At 45.1% G+C, this 24,294-nt stretch overlaps 1 protein-coding gene and 1 long non-coding RNA gene across 7 annotated transcripts in view; both read right to left on the reverse strand.

Annotated features, from left to right (window-relative positions):
• MAL2 (mal, T cell differentiation protein 2) overlaps positions 1-22,070 on the reverse strand; it is a 63,527-nt gene extending 41,457 nt beyond the window's left edge. For 2 of the 6 annotated variants that reach the window (XM_089898793.1, XM_089898795.1), the window contains exons 1-2: positions 21,829-22,066; positions 7,699-7,869 (exon numbers count right to left, since the gene is read on the reverse strand). In XM_089898793.1, coding sequence (XP_089754919.1) covers positions 7,699-7,869; positions 21,829-21,960 — 303 coding nt within the window. In that variant the 5' untranslated portion in view covers positions 21,961-22,066. Of the gene's footprint in view, positions 1-7,698; positions 7,870-20,500; positions 21,306-21,828 lie in introns of those variants that run through there. The other 4 variants (XM_089898796.1, XM_089898792.1, XM_089898794.1 and 1 more) reach the window with 4 other exon arrangements.
• On the reverse strand, positions 560-7,692 carry LOC149746917 (uncharacterized). The gene is made up of 3 exons (XR_016388353.1): positions 4,173-7,692; positions 2,480-2,562; positions 560-574 (listed from the first exon to the last, which is right to left on the reverse strand). It is a non-coding gene; the product is annotated as an uncharacterized LOC149746917 (long non-coding RNA).
• Positions 22,071-24,294: the final 2,224 nt, after the last annotated feature.

The following is a 24,294-nucleotide window of genomic DNA, read 5'->3' on the forward strand; positions in this document are numbered from 1 at the left end:
TTACATCTTGTTAGGGTTATTATATAAATCTATTTTATTATTGTATATTATATAGTTATATAATTATATACACATTCTATAATCATTTTATTTTTGAGCAATTATTATTTTTATCCATTAGATTGTCATCCCATACACTATGGGCCTATGAAATCACTGAATTCAATACCCTATCTCCCGATATTCTAAAAAACAAAACAAATATATACTTCTACAAAAAAGCAGAGGAAATTTTCATACAAAACTCAGTTGTGATTAAGTTATTTATCTCTCGCTGCATTGAAGTCACACGCGACTCTTAAAATTCACATCATCTTAGGTGAGTTAATATACCATCAACACATCGCTGTGTATTTTTGTTAACAGTTCCTACAGCAGGTACTTACCATTTATTATTATACACCTTACAATCACCATTTGTTATTTCCATTTGAAGTTTTCATCTTAAAAGGAACGGGAAACGTTTGGTGACATGGCCTGCGACTCTTGGTACGATATGCTTCCTTCACCAGCCTCATCTGATGCCACCCTCTTTCCTCTTTGAACGTCAGCCACTCTGGTCTCATCTTGGTCCCTAGGAATCACTCTATACATCAGGGTTGATGCTCTTTACGCGTGGTAGCATCTCTGACCGGAAAGAGTCTTCCCACAACCAATTGCTTGCGCCTGTCCCCCAGCCCTCCACACCGTTCCCCCCAATAATACCACCTTTCTACTCCTGCTTAATTTTGCCTCCTTCCTCCTTTACAGGAGTATCATACAGGAGTATCAGAACTGAGTTGTGCTGAAGGCTTTCCCTGTCCAGTCCTGTTTCCTCCCCCTTCAGCTTTCATAGGTGTTACCATCCGATAAACTTCTTACACGCCCAACTCTGTATGGCTTGGGTCATACTATCCAGCTATCCGTACTGGCCTTAGGGTCCTATGCACTCTAGAGTGATGGAGGAAAAGACGTAGTAAGGAACTCATGGCAATGGTGGTGACAAAATCACGACATAGGCTCCTAGGGTTCTAAAGTCAGGCGTGTAAGTTGTACTGGGGAATTACACGTCTTGGAAAAGCAGCTCCCGGTGTCATCCTGGGCCATCGGAGAGAAGAAACACTTGATCTTGAGACACCAAGTGACTAGTATCTGGAACTGCTCATTAAGAATGGAGTTCTATCAAAGCCACCAACTCATAAAGTCATACATAGCACCGCTTCTTTAGATGGGAAGGGCACATCGGCGATCAAGCTGAGCTGGGCTACAGGGCACAAGTCTGCTGCGTGAGCAGGTAGCGCAGGCCCCCATGTCACCCCCCAGGACGGGACTGCCCTCCTTCCTCAGCCCACACCTATCGCCACATGGGGGAGGGGAGCCCTTAGGTCCAGATGAAGGAGAAAGAAAACACCTGTGCTTGTTTCTGATGGCATGCTACGCTGTTGCAAGGTGAAAAGGGACAGCAGCTGCATTACACGTGCATTATAGCCACACTCAGGGCTGGCTTGGAAAGACAGAGGTTAGGGAATATTTTCCGAATGGATGCAACGATGAGTGGTGCCGCATGTCATACACCTTGTTAAGAAAGCAAAGCAGCCCAAGGTAAGAACATACAGAGACTTGAGGTCAGCGGTGAATGGTCTGGCAGGGTAGTCGGGGCCGTAGAGGATAAAAGGCTACAGGTTTAGAGACAAGGAAGTATGGGGCAGGAAGACGGACATATGGGATTAAGCATACAGTGTGAAGTGTGACCTTTCTGTTACGTGGTCACGCCCACCAGAAGCATCCACCATGGGATGGCGTGTATAGAAAATGACCTGGCCAGCTGATGCAACCAGCCTTTGTCACCAGCTGCCCGGTTAGAGGCATTGTGGGTACAAGAACAGAGTCGCCACGGCTGGGAGGAGGAGGCTATGTCAAGGCCCAATAGCATGGACTCCCAACTGCCAAAGCTGACCCAGCTACCGCCTTTTCTTAAGGCGGAACCTGCCAGCAACAGAGACTGACTCTGAGACCCTGATATGGCGCTATTCGCACCTGGTACCAAACTGACGAAACTCAGTTCCTACCTCCCTGGGAGACATATGGTTCATTCTCACAAAACAGACACTCATTCTGAGTATGGATTTGCTTTTCTTCCCTGCAGAACCTCAGCCTCCAAGACTATCCAGGGACTTACAGAATGCCTGATTTATAGGCATCTACTCAACACAGCATCTGACCAAGGGACCAACTTCTCAGCAGAGGAGTGGGAATGGGCCCACGACCATGAGTTGTCTTGTATGCTGCACCATCTAGAACTCGCTGGCCTGAGAGCATGACAGGATGGCTGGCTGAAGGCACACCTGGAGGCACTACCCTGTAAGGGTGTGTGGCCATCTTTCGGGATGCGATAGACACGGTGAAAAGGAGTTTTCAATACGGTGTTGTGTCCTCATTGGAAGAGTGAGAACCAAGGGGGGAAGGAGTTTCTCCTCTTACCATCATCGCTCCCACTTACCTGATGAAAGACTGTGACTGCTGTCCCCACAACTCTGGGCTCTGCGTGATCAGAGGTCCTGGTCCCCAGGGCATGCACTCTGGCTAGAGGACACAGCAAGCATCCCATTGCACTATGAGCTATGGCTGCTGCCTGTGTACTTTGGATTCTTTGTGCTCAGGGATCAAAAGGCAAGAGGAGGAATCACCATCTTGACAAGAGAAGGTAGGGTTGCTGACACACAGGAGGGCAGGAAGGAGTCTATGTGGAACTCGGGTGATTTACTTGGGGCCCTGTTCGAACTCTCTTGCCCAACTGTGACTAAAATGGAGAACTGCAGCAATACTGGCCTGAAAGGATAAAGTTACCAGGGAGGGTTTGCATTCCACCACCAGGTAAACCTCAGAGAGCAGCAGACATGAGTGCTGAACAAGGGGAGTTTAAAATGGTCAGTGGAGGGGGGAGGTGACCAAGACCAGCTGTGGCTCTGAGACCAACTCCAGTCAGAGGGGCTGCAGTTTGTCCCTCTACCCTCTCTCTTTTAAGTTCTGCTTGAGGAAGAGAGGCACACTGGAACCCCGGAGGAGCGGGGCCCCAAACACGGATGGAGAAGTGGAACCACATGGTGCAAGAAAAGGTCTGGAGCACCCACGGCACGCGCTGCACACGTGTCCCTTCCAGAAAGAACCTGACGTTCTGCTGTGAGGAGCATAGTTAGCTGACAGCTTTGGCTTCAGTGGATTTGAGATCTGCTGCTGTGTGTGAACTAAGGTCACATTCTTCCTGGGCCGCCCTCAGGCAATGATGGCCCAGAGCAGATACTGGTGCCTGGCCACCTTCCTCCAACACAAGAGTCTTAAAGGGAAGGCTGTGCTCTGGAGCTTCTCACTAATTTGGCCAAGACTTTATCACTCTCTAAGACTTTTCTGCTTTATCCTACATCTTCCCTCTTTTGAAGGTGTTATCTCCTCCCCTTTCCCTCAAAAAAAAAAAAAAAAAAATCTCTTATACTTCTAAATCCATCTTAGAGTCTGCCTCCCAGTGGCCCAGAGAGGATACGTACACTCTTCTTATTCCCTTCTTGGCCATTAACATAATTGTAATTGCTCTGTCAGTTGTGTAATCGTTTCCTCACTGCCACTGTCTACTCCAACAAACTCTCTGAGAGCCACTACCAGGCCTGTCTTGTACACCATTGTATTTCTAGGTCTTAACATAGGATCAAGCATATACTAGGTGCTCATTAAATATCCCCCACCACTGGAGAGCTACACCCACATTTATATTTGGCCACCCTGGACATCTTATTCTAATTCCTGCTATGTGTGGGATGTGTGCACAAAGGTCTTCCTCACTCACAATTTCACTCATGGTTTTGGACAATACAGATTATTTGCTCTAAGCCAGAGGTTCTCAAAGGTTAGTGTGTATCAGAAGCACCTGAAGAGCTTGTTAAAACACAGACTACTGGGCACCAGCCCCAGAGTTTCTGACTCTGTGTGTCTGGGTGGAATCTGAGAATCTGCATTCTTAACAAGTTCCCAGGCGATGCTGGGGCTGCAGGGCAGGGAACCACCCTTTATGGACCACCTGTCCGAAGCCCTTGGCCCTCCGCCATTAGCAGAGGACCCCATCCCCTTTCTGAGTCTCCGTCACATGCTCTTGCTTTTCTGCCAATCTTCCCAACACTCACGCACCCCAGAGCGCAGCTCACCTGTCGTCACCTCAAGTAAACCCAGCCTCAAGCATGCCTTGAATATTTTCAGGAGCAGGTAACTCTTTCCCACATTCTTGTCTCCAGCCCACGTTCTGCTTCTCAGCTCAAGGTCAAACTTTCACTAACTATTAAAAAAAAAAAAAAAGCCACGCTGTATATAGGGGGATCCTGTTTTACACAATGGCAGCATGAAAAAGGGATAATAGTCAATCTGGGCTGTAGTCTTCTCATTTGTAAAAATGAGGACAGGGCTTCCCTGGTGGCGCAGTGGTTGAGAGTCCGCCTGCCGATGCAGGGGACACGGGTTCGAGCCCTGGTCTGGGAGGATCCCACATGCCGCAGAGCAACTGGGCCCGTGAGCCACAACTACTGAGCCTGCGCGTCTGGAGCCTGTGCTCTGCAACAAGAGAAGCCACGACAGTGAGAGGTCCGCACACCACGATGAAGAGTGGCCCTCGCTTGCCGCAACTAGAGAAAGCCCTCGCACAGAAACAAAGACCCAACACGGCAAAAATAAATAAATTAATTACTAAACTCCTACCCCCAACATCTTCTTAAAAAAAAAGGACAACCATCATTTTCTGTAAGGTCAAATAGGGGAATGAATGTGGGGACAGAAAACATAGCTCAGGACATCTAAAAAATATTAAGTGATTTCCACACTGGGCAGATGGTCACGTGTGCCAGCTACATTTTGGGGGAAGAAACATGTTTAATTGTACAAGGCCTTTTTTTTTTTTTGGTGTCTTTTATTTCTCTAACATATATCTTTCCTTAACACTCCATCTTCCAAAAAGGGAAAAATAAATATGACATCTGTTTAAAGTTAGGTGAAATGGTATTATTGCCAGTCCATATAAAAACAATGAAGAAAAAGCATCTCAAAATTAAAATCTGCTGCTTTCCTCAAATTAGAAGGGGGCAAGTTTTTAGCACTTAATATATGTTATTACATATCATATTTTTATTTCACCATTTACACCCACACTAGAAAGCTTGGGAAAAAATACTGAGGACATCAGCCATGAATATTAATTTAATCTCATGATCAATAAAAACCAGAAGCTATACATACTGTAGGTAATATCTCACAATGAATACTTCTAGAGAATAAATTCTTTATCAACACACATTCTTCCTTCACGCATGGCATACAGGCGACATTAAACTGTTATCACAGGGTGGGTGGAAAGCAATACTTTTTTGAGCAATTAACGTCTAACAATTCCAGAATGCAGCAATTAAAAATTGTTACCATCTGGTGACAACTCCATGATATGCACGGCTCAAAAATTTACCTGGCTGAGAGTATACAAGATAAATTAAAAAATCTATCAAAAGCAGCCATGCGGTCAAAAATGACTAAGTATGTAGAAAATCACAAAGTATGTCCACCATATGACAAGACTGTATACTAACAACCACTGCACTGTGTCCTGTGTGTGGCTGTCCCCATTTTCCCCTCAGTAAGAGTGGCCTACTCCAGCTAGAAAGCCGTAAGATAAACTTTGCAGGTGACCTATGGAACAGATTGGCAGTTTCAATTGTCCCTTCCATAAAGTGGTTCAATTAAAAAAAAAAAAAACAAAAAGACCAACGTTTTATTGTATCTGAACATCAGATACAATGCTACAAATTGGAAAGAAATACAAATTTAGAAAACCTAATTAAACCTAACAAATTTAGGAAACCTAATATTAATGCTTATACTCAATACTGAAGATAAGACTCAATATAAAAGAAAGGAAACAAAAGGGTATGGACGTTATGTCTAATAAAACCAGGAGTGATATTGGAAAAATATGTAAACATTGGTAAGGCGTGTGCATCAACCAGTTAGACAGAACGCTGAGCACTGCAGGATCCTGGAGACTCACTACTTTTCCAGATATTAACTCTTTAGTTGCTGGGCTATTAGGAGGTCCAGGAAAGGGCCAGGGTGAAAGGGAGCACAGCACTTAGGAAGAGGCAGTAGATTGGGGAAATGGCTATGTATTAACCAGTAGCAAAGTACCAGTAGGGCCATACTACTGGTACATACTGGCCAAATACCATCTTCAAGCCTGATATTAAAAGAGCCTGGTGGCACTCACCAACATTAGGGATTGACTGATTCATTCATGAATTATTTTAGGAAAGCCAGGCATTTAGAAAAAGGAGATTAAGCATCTATTTGTAACTTAAATAGGGATTTTTGATCTTCATCACTTGAGTAATTATTAGCAATATTTTCTCATCGTTAATGAGAAATCAAGGCAAAAATGCAGAAATACGTTGTATCAGCAACCTAAGAAATAGGACTTTCAAAGTTTCAAAGTGCACGCCTCAGCGTGTTTAAGGACTTACGGTGATTACTGATCACTTACTATAAATCAGACACAAAGCTGAGCACTGTATACTACATGAGTTCCATTATTCCTTGACAGCATCTGGTGAGGTCGGTATTATTATTAGTGCTTTTACAGAGGAAGAAATGAGGTTCAATATTTTGCCCAAGGCTACATGGTTAGTAAGCAAACCAGACTAATCTCAAAGCCTGTGCATTAATATAACCACCACACTACACTCTCCCTCCTTAGCTTTACACTAACCCGTGCCATCTGCCCCGGGCTGACTGAATGGACAGCCACATTTGCTTAGACTTCACTGCTGATAACATCTGGGATGATGGTTCTCTTTACGGTCTATAAATAAGACAAGAACAAATATTTTCCTTGCTGCTGAATAAAATACTACCACACTGGAAAGGAACATATATAAAGCCCGACTAAAGGTCTGATTTAAGTTCCTAACCACCAAAGCGTGAAGGAAACCTAATGGTGGTTCTTCATGAACTTCATTAAAGCACTGTCCACCATGCATTGGAATTCACGCTCCACTGGGGCCCATTTTGAGACAGTCCCAGAGAATGAATAACCACAAACATGAAAGAGGCTCCCTATATTATATGAGAAAAAGGGAAAGTAAGTTGACCCAATTTAATGGTGTCATAATTTTTAAAATGGTGTCGATGGGAAATTCATTTCTTAAAACGTATCAATTCTTGCTAGTCTAGGACAGGCATTGAAAATAAATATAAAATATCCCCTTTCCTTTTCTAAGTATTTGGAGAGTAACATATAGAGCTACTTGTTTTCTGAAAAGAATATATGTATTTAATATCTGAAGCAGGAATCAATGGAAAATTTTAAGATACATGGCACAGCATCCATCTCTCCAATAGTTCAATAACTGTAACGTGATTCATTCGTTGTATGAAACAAAACAGTCTTTGCGGAAAGGTCATCTAACTCATAAAGGAATAACAGAGAGATGGCTCAGCTCTGTCACCACAGGACCTGAGCAAGCTGGGACCCTGCTGTCCAGCAAGGCCAGCCACACAGCAGCACAGCAGCCTCTGTGCTCTGACCTTTTCTCTCCCACCAGAGGCAACAGATAGAACAGGGCGTCCAGCATTTCAGGACAGGATGAGATATTTATAAGTTTCTCACGTTTTCCTGAAAGAGACTTAAATATCCCTTACCAGGAAGTTCCAATTGGCATTAATCTGAGTCACCACGCCAGAGAGGAACACGCCCAGGAAGAGGAGGGAACAGATGAAAGCCGTCACAGACACGAACATGACCCATCCTTGCAGCAGAGGTAGAGGAACATTGGAGGAGGCGACCAGGATCCACACGAGTCCCCCAAGCACCTAAAGGGAAAACGAAACACGGTAATAGGTTTGGGCCATAGAACTGAACATGCTTGCGTCAGGCTCACCACTGCCTTTGCTCCCCCCCAGACTCCTGCACGTGTTCCTGCAACCCCGCCAGCGACTCATCTCTATCATTACTGGAGAGCTTTCTTCTCTCAGGTGTAGGCCAGCACTTCTACTCTGGGACCTGATCTGACTCCACGCCTATTTCTGCACCTGCCTTCCTGTTGGACCCTCATCCTCAGCCCATGACCAGGCTCAGTATTCTTTCACCATCTAAAAGTATTTTCCTTTAAAAGAACTTGAAGAAGAATAGATACATGTACATGTATAACTGAATCACTTTGCTGTACACCTGAAACTAACACAACATTGTTAATCAACTATGCTCTGATACAAAATAAAAATTAAAATAAATAAATAAATGAAAGTATTTTCCGTTGACCCTGCTGCCTCTCGAACTACTGCCCTCTCTGAGGATTTCCCTTTTCAGTACACCATTTTTACAAATTCATCTTTGCTAGGCCTCCATCTTCTCTCCTTGCTGTTACTCTTCAAACCACTGTCCACTGGCTTCTGCTCTCACCATTTCTGAGAGGCTATTAACAACGATCAGCCATGACTTCCTAACTTGTCACTTCTAATGGCCATGTTTCAGTCCTTATCGTGACCGATTTGTACAGGTGAGATTATTGCCTATATATAGCATAGCAGCTACTGTACATGACAGTAAACAATAAAATCTTCCATCATTTACTGACACTCTTCTATGTGCTGGGCATGAGAATAGATACTTGAGATATTCACAGATCTAATATTCAATAAATACCTACTGTCGGGCGTTGTGCCAGGTGCTAGGAATAAAACGGTAAACAGTGGTCTCAACCATCACATAATTCACAGTCTCTTACAGAAAAGAGAAAATTAAGCAAGTCACTAAGATGCTGCTTCACACAAGTCACAACTGGGCAAACACTGGGCAAAGTCCACACAATGAGGGCTCTAAATCCAGATCTGAAAAGTCAGGAAACACTCCCTAGAAGCAACAACCCAAAGGACAGGGCCAGGGAGAGTAGCAGAGGGCAGAGAAGGCTGTTCCAGGGCGGGGGGGTGAGTTGAGTCTTAAGATGGTTTGGGGAAGCTGAGAAACACCTGGCAGAGCTGAAGGGCAGAGCTCAGGGTGACAGGAGCAGCAGGCACCATGTGCAGAATGGCCAGAGGTGTGCACTGGACACGCAGCTGTGGGGGGTTCTGAAGGTCAGGTCAAGGAGAGGAACTTCACCCAAGGGCAACGGGAAGCCCCAGATCACCTTGAGCGGGAATGAGTGGGCTCAGGTTTGTATTTAGGAGTTTGTCTCTGGCTGGAGTGTGACGATGGGCTGGAGGGGAACAGGCGGAGGACTGGGGGACCACAGCGGAGACCGTTACGGTAACAGAGTGTAAAGTAGACTCAAGGAGCTGAGGACAGACAGAGGTGAGTGGCTCAGAGAGAAACTGTGAAGTAGACGTGAGGGTGGCTGGTGGCTGATCAGATGTGGGACATGACGGCAGAAGAACAGATAAGGAAAATACCCAGATTTCTGGCTGGGACAGCTGGGAGGGAGTGAAAAGACACAGGAGGAGAAGTGGTTAGTGGTGAAGACAGGCAGTTTTACGATCTGACAGCAACAGCCTCGTGCATACTACCACTAGAGAGATAAAGGCTACACACCCCCTGCATAGCATTCCAGGACCTTTATGAGCAGACCTGCCTTTTGCATACTTGTCTCTTGCCACTAAACCCCTCACATCTCACATTATAGAAAAAGAAATGAACAGTCCAGAGACAAAGCTCTTTCACATCTGAGTGGCCTGACATATGCTGGCCCAGAGCGTCATTCCCTCCCCATGTGTATCTGAGAAACTCCCATGCACAGCTCATCCTGAAGAGCACATCAGCCTAAAGGTCCCTCCTGAGTTCCACCCCATGCTCAGGCCCCCCTCTGCCCTCTGGGCAAGCTCCCTACTATGGATTTGTTACGTTGATGGGAAACATTGTAATTGATGCCCCTGGCTTTCAGTCCAACTGTACTGTCAGATCTTCTTGGCAGCATGCTGCCTTATAACGGCTTGCATCCCATATCATTTATTAATCTACATAATAATTCTTTCCAAACTCTCAGTCAGGCACTGTGCTACATTTGGCAACACAAAAACCTAGGCTACGGTACACCTGCCTGGAGACACCGACAGGCTAATGGGAATCAATTCCCCCCGGCCCCCATCCCCCCACACAATATAGGCGATATCATAGAAGCAGGTACGCCTGGCATACGGAAGGCTGTCAGCTATTTGCTGAGCGAACAAACTCCTAGTTCCCATATGAGAACAGTTGGAGCAGCAAATATTAAAAACCAATACTCATGTGACTCTTGCTAGATAATATCCAAACTGTGTAAGTCACTAAAAGTTAAAAATACAAGTATTAACTTGCGTCTTTAAAAAAGGCCCATACAATTCATTAGTACTTTGAAAAACATTTTGGAAAGTCTAATAAATTATCACTTGAGCAATGATAACAGAGGCCCCAATCTAATAAATTGATAATAGTGGTGGTATATCTCAAGTCCTTATTCCAAATCAAATATGAACAATCAACCCAGAAAGTTTTAGGAAGTAAATCTAGGTCATGGGTAATAATGCATATTAAAAAAATGTAACCACAACCTTATTAGTAGGTATGAAAGAAACAGTGTCCCTGGTAAAAGATTCTATACGCTTTCATACTGTTTAATAAATATTTGAAGGTGATAAGATCTTCCATTTTTTCTTTTTTTCTCAGCCTCTTCTTGGTAGACTTTTCTTACTCTCCCATCACAAATAAGCTACATTAAATACTGTTTAAGAAATATATATCATTATTACATATCTATTAATTCAAGAATCATTTATAGAAACTCTAGGTGCCGGTATAAAGAATAATAAAGAACAATTGGCCACTGTTTATTAGGGACAGGCAGACTCAGATAGATAAGCATAATTATATGATATCAAGATTATGATAATTTCACACCTCTGAAGAAGAGGCTATCCGATCCCTTGGAATTAAACATAACATGTAATAAAACTGGACTGGACCTCAAACTGGTCAGCCTCAAATCTGCTGCCAGGCACTGTAGAAGGACACTGAGAAAAAAAAAAAAGGCAAGGTTCAATCTCCAGGAGCTCTAATAAGGGAGAAATAGACACCATCAAATCTGATCCAGGAGCAGGTTGTGGCCAGTGCTATAAAAAGGGCTCAACACTGTGCTCCGAGCGATTGCCAGAGGGAAGAAGAAACAGAATGGGAGGAATCTAGACAGTAGGCAGGGGAGGCAGGTTTTTTTTTTTTTTAAACATCTTTATTGGAGTATAATTGCTTTACAATGGTGTGTTAGTTTCTGCTTTATAACAAAGTGAATCAGTTATACATATACATACGTTCCCGTATCTCTTCCCTCTTGCATCTCCCTCCCTCCCACCCTCCCTATCCCACCCTTCTAGGTGGTCACAGAGCACCGAGCTGATCTCCCTATGCTATGTGGCTACTTCCCACTAGTTATCTATTTTACGTTTGGTAGTGCATATGTGTCCATGCCACTCTCTCACTTTGTCACAGCTTACCCTTCCCCCTCCCCATGTCCTCAAGTCCATTCTCTAGTAGGTCTGTGTCTTTATTCCCGTCTTACCCCTAGGTTCTTCATGACCTGTTTTTTTTTTTTTTTGAAGCGGCCTCTCAAGGCAGACGAGGGCTGTGACAGCGGATGCTAATGTGAAACAGTAGAGATGAACTCTTCTTGTCGGACTCAAAACTACAGCCCTTCCCAAACCTCAAAGGCTTGGAAAGGGAACTAAGTGTGTATATGAAAAGAGAACAGACTTGCCTCCCCATTTGTGGTGTGTGTGTGGCTGGAAAGGGGGCAGGGGAGGCAGGAAGGTGTATGGATGCCTCCCCCGTCCCAAATATACACACACACACTACATTCCTAGATCAGAGATTCCGTGAAATACAGATTTAAGTCATCCTTACCACAGGAGCTTTGGAACATAGAGGATGGCCCAGAGAAGAGAAATAGTCCCACACTGGAGATCCACCTTCCTCGTTGCAAGACTGTCACATTGGTGAATGGGTCCCTAGGGCCTTGACACAGTTATTTCTCCTTACTTCACGATAAGCTACCTTTTCTTTTGGCCAAAAGCTACCTTTTCTCCTGAGCTTCCCAATCTAGCTCCAACTTTAAAAACTGAGCTTTTAATAACATTACCAATGCTTAGTATATTCCGTTCACCTAATTCTGCACATTACAAAGCTCAGAGTATTTACCACTCATGTTAATTATCAGCATCGCTGTTCAGCAGAGGTGGCTCTGGAGGTAGCCTGTTTTTAGAAGTGAAATGCAGAGCACAGAAATGGTTAAAATCTGAGGGAGAATAGTTGATATCGTTTCGTAGCAACTGCAGAGTGCACACACCCTGAAGAAGGCTGGAATTCCTGTTCACCCACGGTGAACTGAATCCACATTCTGACCCCTTGTCTATCACGGCCTTCCACCACTCTCTGGTGTCCTAAAAAGTCTGATAATTATACACAAAACTCCCAAATGCACCACCTTTTGAAAGTTCTGTAAGGAACCAAGTCAGGGCTCATGACTCTGAATCTCAAGCTCTGACAAAAAGACAACCCGACTTCCAGGTAATGCACAGGCAAACACGTCTTCACGTAGATATCGGTCTTCCCCTGCGACCCCTCACCTCCTGAGCTCAAATTTAGGTGAATCTGGCACACACCTCAAGTGCTCAAATATATCCCGAGTTGCCGTGATTAAGTTGCTACCCATTCCAAGACCCGCGGCTCTCCTTTGTGGCTGACTGCAGTGTATGCTCATCCCTTCAGTTTAGCTCCTGCAGGGCAGAAGGGTGTACCTTGGCTGAAGCCTTCCCATAAGAAAGCCATGGAAGTATTATTCATCCACACGTCACACCAAACTGAACCCTCAGAGCTGGAGCTAAAACATGTTTTCACTAGGAACTGTGGACTGGCAAGAATATGTAACCCCGCGGGAAACCATGGTCTTTAGCAAGCAGCGATTCTGGCTGTGTGGATTACAGACTTCCCAGATTGAGTCCTATTTGGACGGTCTTCCTATGTCCCCAAAGGATTCCTTTTGCAAACACCCATTTTCTTTTCAAATGTCACTTATTTCCTAATAGCGTGCTTTTAAAACATGCCCTCCGACATCTTGGCTAATAATTTTCAAACCACTTGGACACCTTCATCTTAGTATACTCTTATTATTCACTAAGTAAACAGGCCAATTCCTACTCTGACCTATTTTCAGTCAGTGTTTGGAATGAAACCAGGGAAAGGTAAGTGAAGCTGAAGGTATAAAGGACTGGTTAGACTGCCCTAAGGAGAAACATTTCAATACTTAGAACTTTCTGTGTATAACATATGACCCTCTCTTTCCAGTTCTCCTACTGCTTACATCCTGGGCTTTTCATCACTTTAAATCAGTGAGGACGAACAAATCAGGAAGACTAGAGGAAAAAATGTCTCCCGACCTGGCTTACGGAGTTAATCTGAGTAAGAGGTCGAAGCTGGTGAGGGTAACAGAAATACGAGCTAGCATTTATCTAGGTCTTGTGTTCAAGCACTATTCTAAGGGTTTTATTTGTACCAATTTAATCCTCTGAGATTAACACTGAGAGATTAAACACTGAGAGCTAAGTACTATTATTATTACCATTTTATAGAGAAGTTAATCAAGGTAGAGAGCCATTAATAAATTGTTCTAAGTTATGCAGTTAATAAATGTTAGACCTGGGATTTGAACCCGGCAACTGGCTACCAGAGCTTATGCTCTTAACGTTATGTTAGGTCGCCCCCATCAAAGTTTCGTGTTTATTCTAGAGCAGGGTTTCTGTACTTTTGCCATGGATTGGTTTGGGGCAGGGGCAGGGTTGATTCTCCAAAATCATATCAAATTGGGTAGATAAGTGCATATACATTTTTCTGAGGGCACAGTCTACACTGTTCACCAGAATCACAAAGTGGTTTGTGGCCCTCCAAAAGTTCAGAATACCTTATCTTCTTGATAACCCCTCCGATTTCAATGGGTGCTACAAATGAAACAATAGGATTAAAGGATGTTAAACATGCTCAGACTATTTATCTTCTAGTGAATAGATTACCTATAACTCCATTTTACACACAACTTGCATTCCAAAGAATGTTTTTAAGTGGGAACATACTTCAGTCAACAGATACAATACCTGATAGCTGTGTTTACAAGGCAGCCCATAAAAGTGTAAAGTCACTCATGATGTGACTGCAGTCCAGTGGTTACAGCACGGGTGAATACTCCTGCCTGCCTCTCCAAGCTCACCCTCTCCCCTGCAATGCTCCTTTCCCTGCCACCCTGTCTCTGCACTGCAGCCTCTGTCCGTCATCCCCTGCACACAAAGCGTCTATTACGCTGGTCCATGCTTCTGCTCAGCATGCTGCCATCAGAATTTTCGCTGGATAACTAAACTCCAGTACTATGTCTTCCAGAAAGACTTCTCTGGCTGGATGCCAACTCTTGGTGCTTCCATGGCTACCAAGCTGATAGTAATCTTAAAATGGAAAGCCCATATTATAGGGGAGAAGTATGCTCTGGCCCTCTTTTATTCTTATTTATAATTTCCCTTGATTTTTAAAATCGTCTTTTCATGTTTATAGGTAACTAGTTATCACCTAGGTTAAAAATGTTCACGCATGCCCATGCTTCAGTATCAACAAGGACTGTACAAGTCATTGCCTCTTTTCTTTCTTTTTACCTTCCTTCTTCTGAAAGCTATTATACGAAAGTTAGGGATGTCATCTATGGTGACTACGAAAGGGCATGGCCCTTTTCATATAAAATATGACAGAGGAAATTCAGGTCAAACTTTAAACTCCTGGAGAGGAGTCATGACATTTTAAAAGTTGGGCAATAATAAATGCTGGAGAGGGTGTGGAGAAAAAGGAACCCTCCTACACTGTTGGTGGGAATGTAAATTGGTATAACCACTATGGAGAACAACATGGAGGTTCTTTAAAAAAATAAATAGAGCTACAATATAATCCAGCAATCCCACTCCTGGGCACATATCCAGAGGAAAGATACATAATACATAATGCATAATTCGAAAAGATATATGCACCCCAATGTTCATACCAGCACTATTTACAATAGCTAAGACATGGAAGCCACCTGTGTCCACTGACAGATGAATGGATAAAGAAGATGTAGTATATACACACATGGAATATTACTCAGCCATAAAAAAGAATGAAATAATGCCATCTGCAGCAACATGGATGGACCCAGAGATTATCATACTAAGTGAGGTTAAGCCAGACTAAGACAAATATTATATGAGACAGCTTATACGTCTAATCTAAAAATGATACAAATGAACTTATTTACAAAACAGAAATAGACTCACAGAAATAGAATATAAACTTATGGTTACCAAAGGGGAAAGGGCAGAGGGATAAATTAGGAGTTTGGGATTAAAATATATACACTACTATATATAAAATAGAGAACCAGCAAGGACCTACTGTATAGCAGAGGGAACTATACTCAGTATCATGTAATAACGTATAATGGAAGAGAGTGTAAAAAAAAAAGAATACATATATATACATATATATGAATAATTGAATCTGCTGTAAATGAATGAACTGTGCTGTACCTGTGAAACTAACACAACATTGCAAATCAACTATATTTCAATAAAAAGTTAAAAAATAAAATAAAATGCTAGAAGAAAAAAAAAAGTTGAGGGCTTCCCTGGTGGCGCAGTGGTTGAGAGTCTGCCTGCTGATGCAGGGGACACGGGTTCGTGCCCCGGTCCGGGAGGATTCCACGTGCCGCGGAGCGGCTGGGCCCCGTGAGCCATGGCCACTGAGCCTGCGCGTCCGGAGCCTGTGGTCCGCAACGGGAGAGGCCACAGCAGTGAGAGGCCCACGTACCGCAAAAAAAAAAAAGTTGGGAAAGACATAAGAGGGCGTACTTCAAAGCTGCTCTTCCCTGCTCCAGTCAGCTTCTCTAGAATATTTTCACACTGTTCAGTTTGTCCTACAGAACAATCACACAGCATTTGTTAAGTACTGAACGTGCGTGGTATTGGCTACACCTGCCTGGTTCCTGTCCCATGTCATTACACAGTCTTTCCTATTCAGCTGTATCTATGCAGATATGCCACACCCATGGCTCCTACCACCGGGTACGAGACGTTTCTATCAGGCAGCACAAGACAAATCTCCTCTCCTTAACCTTTTCCTTTGGAGCTCAAGGTCAAGGTTTTCAGCAACTTGGTTTGAAGTTTTCCATGTTTCAGTTCTTTCTAATTCTTACAGAACTGCCAGCCAGGGAAAACGATTGCTGAAAATAATCTCTGGCAGGGGCACTTTTTTTTCTTATGAAGTTTTAAAGACTTTTTTTCACATGGATGGAGATTTTTAACCCAGATGCAAAGTAAAAATTTTACCTATAGAATTAAAACCCCTTTGAAGCAGGGAAAACACACCCACAGGTAGCCCCTCCTTCACCACTGCAGACACACAATGTCCCTTTGCAACCGAAATCTATTTTCTGGGTGAGAAGAGAGAACTCTATACAGCTGAACATTTATGTGTTAGTCCATCTACAGTCAAAGCTGCAGGTTGAAAATAACCTGAAATCCCTTCCCTAGAATTATCTGCATGACTGCACATGCCTGCTGCACAGCCCCTCCTTCCCCATCATCCTTTCATTAACATTTCATTTTTCTGGCGTAAGTCCTCTGTGTTACATCTTATACTTAAGTTTGGTCTACGATCACTTCAGGCCATGTCAAAACTTTACATGGGGCTTCCCCGGTGGCACAGTGGTTGAGAGTCCACCTGCCGATGCAGCGGACACGGGTTCGTTCCCCGGTCCGGGAAGATCCCACATGCCGTGGAGCGGCTGGTCCCGTGAGCCATGGCCGCTGAGCCTGCGCGTCCAAAGCCTGTGCTCCGCAACGGGAGAGGCCACAGCAGTGAGAGGCCCGCACACCGCAAAAACAAAAAACAAAAAACACTTTACATATGTGGTTGACCTTGTAAATATCAAATCTGTGCCTCTTCTCTGCTTCTTTTCTTTGTCCCACTTCTAGTTCTCATCACCCCTCATCCAAACCACTGCAATAAGCCCTTTAGCTGACCTTCCTGCCTTCAGTCTCTCTGCTTTATAACCAAACTTCATTACTCAAAGATTTCTGCAAGTCTGATCAAGTTATCCCTGTCCTTCAGCAGCTCCCCATCACAGACAAAAACAAATGCTATGCCTTGGCCTATCATTCCTCAGCAAACCACACCTTGAACCCTACCTGCTCTTTTTCCTCCTCCTGCCACCTCCCCATAAGTCATGTAGAAAAACACACACAGAAAAACACCAACCATTGCCAGAACTTCATGCCATGGTCTTTCTTGTCTCTGGGGTTTGCACATGCCCCTGTTTCTACCTGGAATTCTCTTGCCCACTTTTGTCTACTGAACCTCTACTCATCATTTCAGGCTAAATTCAAATGTCACCATCCCATTAAAGCTGCCTGTCCTGGCCTTCCCAGTGGCCAGATGTACTCCACCCTGTTTTTCAATAGTACTTTTCATAAATCAATTTTTTTTTTTTTTTTTTTGCGGTACGCGGGCCTCTCACTGTTGTGGCCTCTCCCGTTGCGGAGCACAGGCTCCGGACACGCAAGCTCAGCGGCCATGGCTCACGGGCCCAGCCGCTCCGCGGCACGTGGGATCCTCCCGGACCGGGGCACGAACCCGTGTCCCCTGCATCGGCAGGCAGACTCTCAACCACTGTGCCACCAGGGAAGCCCATAAACCAATTTTATCACTTCAAATGCAGCACTGTAATTCTTTCTTGGATTTATACTTTACTGTATAGGACTTTCTTTTAAGGGCAGGAGTTATGTTAATTATCCTATTTCCAGGGCATAAGATAAGGCCTGATGCATAGCAGGTTATTAATTATTTGTTGAAAAAATGAAAATTATTATCGCATCCAAAACACTGCAGTTAGAAGCCTGTGAATAAGAGTCCTAGACCATCTCCCATAAAGAGAAATGTTCAGGAATATCATGGGGAATGTAAACAGTTTCCTAAATACTGAAACTGTGAAACACACTGAATTCAATAATGACCTTTATTCTTTTCCATGTTTAATACTGTTACTTCCAATCTTCTTGTGCATAATACTCACTGAGGACAAAGGACCAGAAATAGCTTGTTTAGCCCAATAGTACAGATGTTCCAATGTCATTTTCTTATAATACACCTGCCTGGAAAGTGCTTTAGCTATAGCTCACTTTCCATTGTTGTGTCTTTATTCCCTGAATGGTAGTTGTTTTGGGGGCATATCCTCTCAACTAGGTTATAAGCTCTTTCAAGTGAGGCAGAGTTTAAATATCTTTGTTCCCAGAATAGTGTCTGCCGCACAACAGGTATTCAATAAACACCTGATGAATGATTTACAAAACATTAACTCAGGAAACACTGAATCAAAACATTAGATTTTGAAAATGATAACTTTGGAAGGCAACGTTTTCCATCTTAAACTAAAAGGTTTCACTTTGCAAAACTAACTTAGTATTAAACTCTTCAGAGCAAGCACACATTGGTAAGTATAGCTGAGTGCAAAAACCCAGAGGTAGACAACTTAGGTGTCTAGCAGTACAACATACCTATCTCAAGAAAACCACACCATGCATGTGAAGTTGCAATACCTCCACCTATAAAGCCAGCGCTATAAACTACTTTGCCTGGTGTTTGGAGGCTGGCAATATCTGTATCTTTTGAATTATCTCCCCAACAAATGCCTGACACTTGAGAGATTGTGAATGTGGTACAACAAGGCAAATCGAAATTAAATCATTGAGCAAAGTTACTGGTTAGTGCGAGAAGTGAATTCCAAGATCATGGTTTCATTAGCTTAGTCAACTATAGATAGCCCAGCATCTTTGTCAGATGCAGCTTTCAGGTGTTCAGTTTTAGACAGCAACGGGACATAAAGAAATTGCAAAGACAAATGGATTCGATAGAAAGTCAAAATTAAGGAGTTTGGGCATATTCAGAAACACTGGCAGAGGCTAAAACAAAGGGGTCCCCAGAAAGGACATCACCCAGAGCTTAGAACTGCTTCCGGTGAATTCTCACGTTTAATTTACAGAGAGAAATTTCTGAAGAGGAGCCATGGGAGACTGAACAATTTCAAGGGATCAGAAAATTAGAGGGATATTAAGAAATCCGGGACCAAAGTGCTTCAAAAGTGTCTACTTTGCTTATATCTGTGCATCTCCTCCGGTGTGGATGTTCTAGGTAGAGAGAAGGGACCAAGGTGGCCTCCACGTCTGCTCTCTTAAAGCACATGATCCAATAGCTCTAAGTGGCACGGCAGGACGAGGGCCAAGAAGGAGCTATAGTTGGGCTCTAATGTGGTCTCTTGTTTCTCTGAGGTCACCAGTTTCACCGGAATATTCTGGGCCTTTTATTTTTTGCAGGTTGGGTTGGGGAAGAAGGAGGTTGATATCAAGTAAAAGGTAATGGAGGCCTATGATTTAAACCTATCGAGATATTTGGCCAAAGAAAGTGAAAATTAAACGGAAATGGCTTTCAGAAGTGATGCTGTTCTATCTAGATAAGGATCCTGGAAGCGTTTTGGGGCTAAGAAGCCAGAGGAAATGAAGAGACGAGAGGAAGGGATTGGATACTTCTGTGAGCCTGGGATTTCCCCTGGGATGGGGCGTGGCAGAAGTTCTAGCAGAGGGAGAGGATTCACATTTGCAAGAGAGAGCTGTCTTGTCCACAGAGCCCCGAAAAGGCCTCCCTTGGTGGTTCCCAGACATGACCGTACATTAGAACCTCCCGGGAGCTTTTTAAAAAACCTAATGGACTCGGTAGCTCCCCAGAGAGTCTGATTTAATTAGTCTGGCCTAACGACAGTATTTTAAAAATCTGCCCAAGCAATTAAGTATAGCAGGAGTTGAGAACTAACCAATGGGCTAGATAAATAAAGAGACATGGGGGTGGGAGGGAGGAAATAGAATAAACCACTTTCCACTTTTTTTCTCAGAATTAGGTGGAGTTTCCAAAAGTGTCACATGATCACCGGTGGCTCTTGAGATGGCATTTGATTTGATAGCACATGGCTAGGCCTTCTTTGCATATATATACATATATGTATGTCACAGTTTTTACATATATATGTAAACATATAAGTATCTATTTGAATAAATATTAGAAAAATATGACAGCATATCAAATTTGAGAATTCATGTTTTTATTGCTTAGGATGAGGCTAAGGTAAGGTACTGAAGCTCAGAAACTGAGTGCATTTAAAGTGCACAATCTGTCAATTCTAGAACAGGTGAATATGGCAGGCAAAAGCTTCTAACAGAGGTAGGCAAACAACTGGAGTCTGAGGAACACGGAACTAAAGTAGCCCAGAGCCTATAAAATCTTTCTTCCCAGGCTTCACTGCTCTCAGGCTGTCCCCCTCCCCACAGTGGGGCTGCCCACCCAAGGCCACCCTCTCCCCGCTCTTCTCACCTGGATGCCCGCACCTCATCCCAAGCATTCAGATGCTTCCGAACTGGGCTCAGACTCAAACCAGTTTCTCCTAGCCTCGCAGTCACCATCCGATTACTGATGTCATAGCCGGTAACTCACTTGTCTCCTTTTTCAGATTCAAATCTGAGCTAAACTTAACTTAGGGTGCCTTAGCAAAATAGGGCGGAAAACCAATGCTCACAAGGCGTTCCAGCCCCACAAGCACAAAAGTGAAACCGAAGCGACCCAAATCCAGGTTATGCAAGCTCAAAGGTGTGGGTGTGGGTGAGGGGGACGATATGAAAACCCCAAACCGAGCAAACAAAGCCAGCCGGCAGGAAAGGCACTGACTGGCAAACGTTTCACTCTGTATTTGCCATTCTCAGGGCATGATGCAACCTCAGGTTGCCCAATTTATATTTGCACATTTTCCCCAGCGAGCTTCAAAACCTCCCAACTCCATTAAAGTGCCTTTTTAAAAGTTCACGTCTGCAGCCCAAGAAGCCTGCACGACTGGCCGGGTGACCCGACGGTCACCTAGGCCCAACCAAGTGCGCTGAGAGGGTTTGGAGTTGCAAAGGTAGACTCGGAAGGGAGAAGGCGCAAACGCAGGCGGCGAGGAGCTTGACAGCCACGTTTGTACTTTTACCCTACCATTCTCAGCCCACTTGATTAGCCATTGCCCAGGGCACCGTATGGGCTTCACCTTTTCCCTGCCCTGCCTCCTGAGCCCCGCTCCTCTCCCCAATCCAAAGGGCGCTCATAATGGTAAAAGGAAAAAAAAAAAAAAAGCCCACGTCTTCTAGCCCTCCTCCTCCGCTTCCTGGTACCTCCTGCCCCCTCCTTCCACATCCTGGCGGCCTCCTGGTCACCCGGTCGTTGGCTCCACCTTGCAGCACCCAACAAAATGGCAGGTAGCATCAGGCGAGGCCGAGAGCGCCGGCACCCGCTCCAGCCCAGCGTGGCCCCCGGCCAAACCGCCGGGGGTCTCTGACAGTACCTCAACTCCAAAGAGACTTCTCCTCTCAAAGTCCCCAATCCTCGGCCCGCGGGGCCTCCTGCTCGCTCTCCCGGGACCATTTCTGTCGCCAGCGGAGGAGCAGGTGCCAGCGTAACAGGTGCCAGGCGAGAGGGCCAGGGCGGTGGCGCCGTCGCCCGGGTGCGGGCTGCGCTGGGCATCGGGAGGACCCCGGGAGGGGCGCAGGAGAAGGCCACGCCGGGGGGACGGGAGCTGGGGGCCGCGCAGAAGGACGCAGCCCGGGGGGCAGGATGCCGCTGCCAGTTCTCGCCACCCGGGGCGCGACCCTCGCCCAGGCTGCCCCACTTACAATCTCCAGGCAGACGAAGGCGCCCGAGTAGGTCCGCAGGATGTCGGGGCCGACGGGCAGGGTGACCCGTGGCGCCGGGAAGGACACGGCGGGGTTCGGGGGCGGCGGGACGGGCGCTCCGCCGGCCGACATGCTGCCGCTGTCGCTACTGCGTCTCCGCGCGCCGCCGCCACCTCCCTCCGCCCGCCTCCGCCTGCCTCCGCCTCCCGGGCTCCCGCCGCCGCCGCCGCAGCCGCCGCCGCCGCCCCTGCTCGGGTCCGCGGGCTCCGGGCGCGCCGCCCGGGAGGGGGGCGTGGCAGCGCTGTCTTCGGCCAGGCGGGGCCCCGCCCCGTCACGTGGGCCCAGGTGAGCGCGCCTCCGCCCCGGCGCCCGCGCGGGTCACGTGCACAGGTGCGGCGGCCACCTGGCCCGGTCCTTCCTTCTCTGTTCTTCTGGTGCCCTTTACCGGCCAGCGGCCAGCGCTCCTGGAGCGTCTCGACGCCCGGCTCACCGCTCCGCTCTTTATTTTTTCCTTCTTTCCCTCCCCTGGTTTCCACCTATTCTCTTCCACCTGTCCTCCCCCCCAACTCTCACAGCTCCCCTACCCCACTTCCCTCAATTTAACTGCAAGACTGGTCTTGGAGCTGTGACTCAGAAGGTGAAATCAAGGTCATCAGTCACACCTAAAAAGTGGAGTGGATCAGCTTAAAATGGGACTCTTGTGGGATTTTAAAAACACCACTAGAACAGTGTCGCCTACTGAAGTCAGATGGGTCAGCTCCAACATCTATTGGCAGTATATGCCGGGCAGGTAACCAAACGCTGTGCGCGCCAGTGGTGTGCTCATCTGTGAAATGGGGCTGAGGTTATCTACTCCGTACGGATACCCGAATTACATGATATAACATAAAAAGAGGACACTCATAGGAAGTGCTCCTCAAATGGTAGCTGATATGATGACTACTATTTTTCAGATTTTTACACATGCACACATCACACTGTTGTGTACACATGATGTTGCATAGGTTATATTTTCCACATAAAACTTATTGATTTCACCTGTCTGAAACTTATGAATTGCTGTCGTCTTTTAAACGCTTAAAAGGCAGATTTTTTTTTTTTTAAAGGATTCTGTGTATGGTTTGGATTCCCTGCCCCAGTTCATCCCCATTTTATATTTGGTTTTAACGTCAACATTTAATAAGTGAAATAAAGGAGATGAGATTAATTTTCTCAAAGATCAGCTGAAAATAAGCAAAACTACACACAGCAGCATACACATGTAGAGCAGGTTGGAAAAATATTAGGCAACATCACCAGACATTCTCCAAGTTGAATAATAATCTTGTCTATCAGGTTTAGCCTTTGAGGAACTGTGTTTAGCTGTATGCGTTGGTCATCAGATTTTAGTCATTCTACCTCTTTATTATTTTAATAAGCGAAACTCATAGGTGTGGTGGCAGCATCAGGGTGGATACCACAAAACAGGGTGTGAGTGAAACGTTTTGTGTAAATCTCTGATCTTCCCCACCTCTAAAAATCATTACTTCTTGACATTCAATGTGTGGTATTTATTTAATAGGAAATTTCATTTGTTGATCAGTGAACCCTCTCTGTGTTTAGATCCAGATTGTCAGGGAATGATCTTTCGTGATTGTTTTATATTTTATTTTCTGCCCAACAGCTCTCAATAAACAAAGTACATCCAAAAGGAAGACCTCTTCAAGTTCTTTACCCTGAAAATGCTCAGCTATAGTGATGGACCCCCAGAATTTCAATGAATAAGCCTACAATGACTTTGAAGTTCCCAGAAGTGCTCAGTGACTCAGAAAAGCCTCAACTGTGCTTGTCTTAAAAATTACCACCAAGGGGAAAACTTCACTGTGTCCCTTCCAGCACCCTCCTTGCTGCACCATGCATCCCCCACCATCCCCGACTCTATACCTGCTTTCTACCTGCTTCCACAATGACCAGTGGAATAAAAAAAATATCGTTGAAGCCTCTCCTATTATTGTAACATATTATTTTAAAATGTTACAATAATAAAAATGCATTCCTCTCTAGAATGATTTTCCACTCTCATGACCACTACCAAAACCCGTTTACTCTTTTTTTTTTAATTTATTTTTAGCTGTGTTGGGTCTTCATTTCTGTGCGAGGGCTTTCTCTAGTTGCAGCAAGCAGGGGCCACTGTTCATTGCGGTGCACGGGCCTCTCACTATCGCGGCCTCTCTTGTTGCAGAGCACAAGCTCCAGACGCTCAGGCTCGGTAGTTGTGGCTCATGGGCCCAGTGGCTCCGTGGCGTGTGGGATCTTCCCAGACCAGGGCTCGAACCCGTGTCCCCTGCATTGGCAGGCAGATTCTCAACCACTGTGCCACCAGGGAAGCCCCCAAAACCTGCTTACTCTTGATGATACCAGTTTCCTTCTAATGGAGGGCAACAGCTCTGGAATCAAAGAAAGAAAAGCACTCATCCCATATCTCTC

This window comes from Delphinapterus leucas, chromosome 17 (assembly GCF_059928025.1).
Source record: "Delphinapterus leucas isolate spDelLeu-1000000601 "Yukka" chromosome 17, BTC_Dleu_Yukka2, whole genome shotgun sequence".
Lineage (NCBI taxonomy): Eukaryota > Metazoa > Chordata > Mammalia > Artiodactyla > Monodontidae > Delphinapterus > Delphinapterus leucas.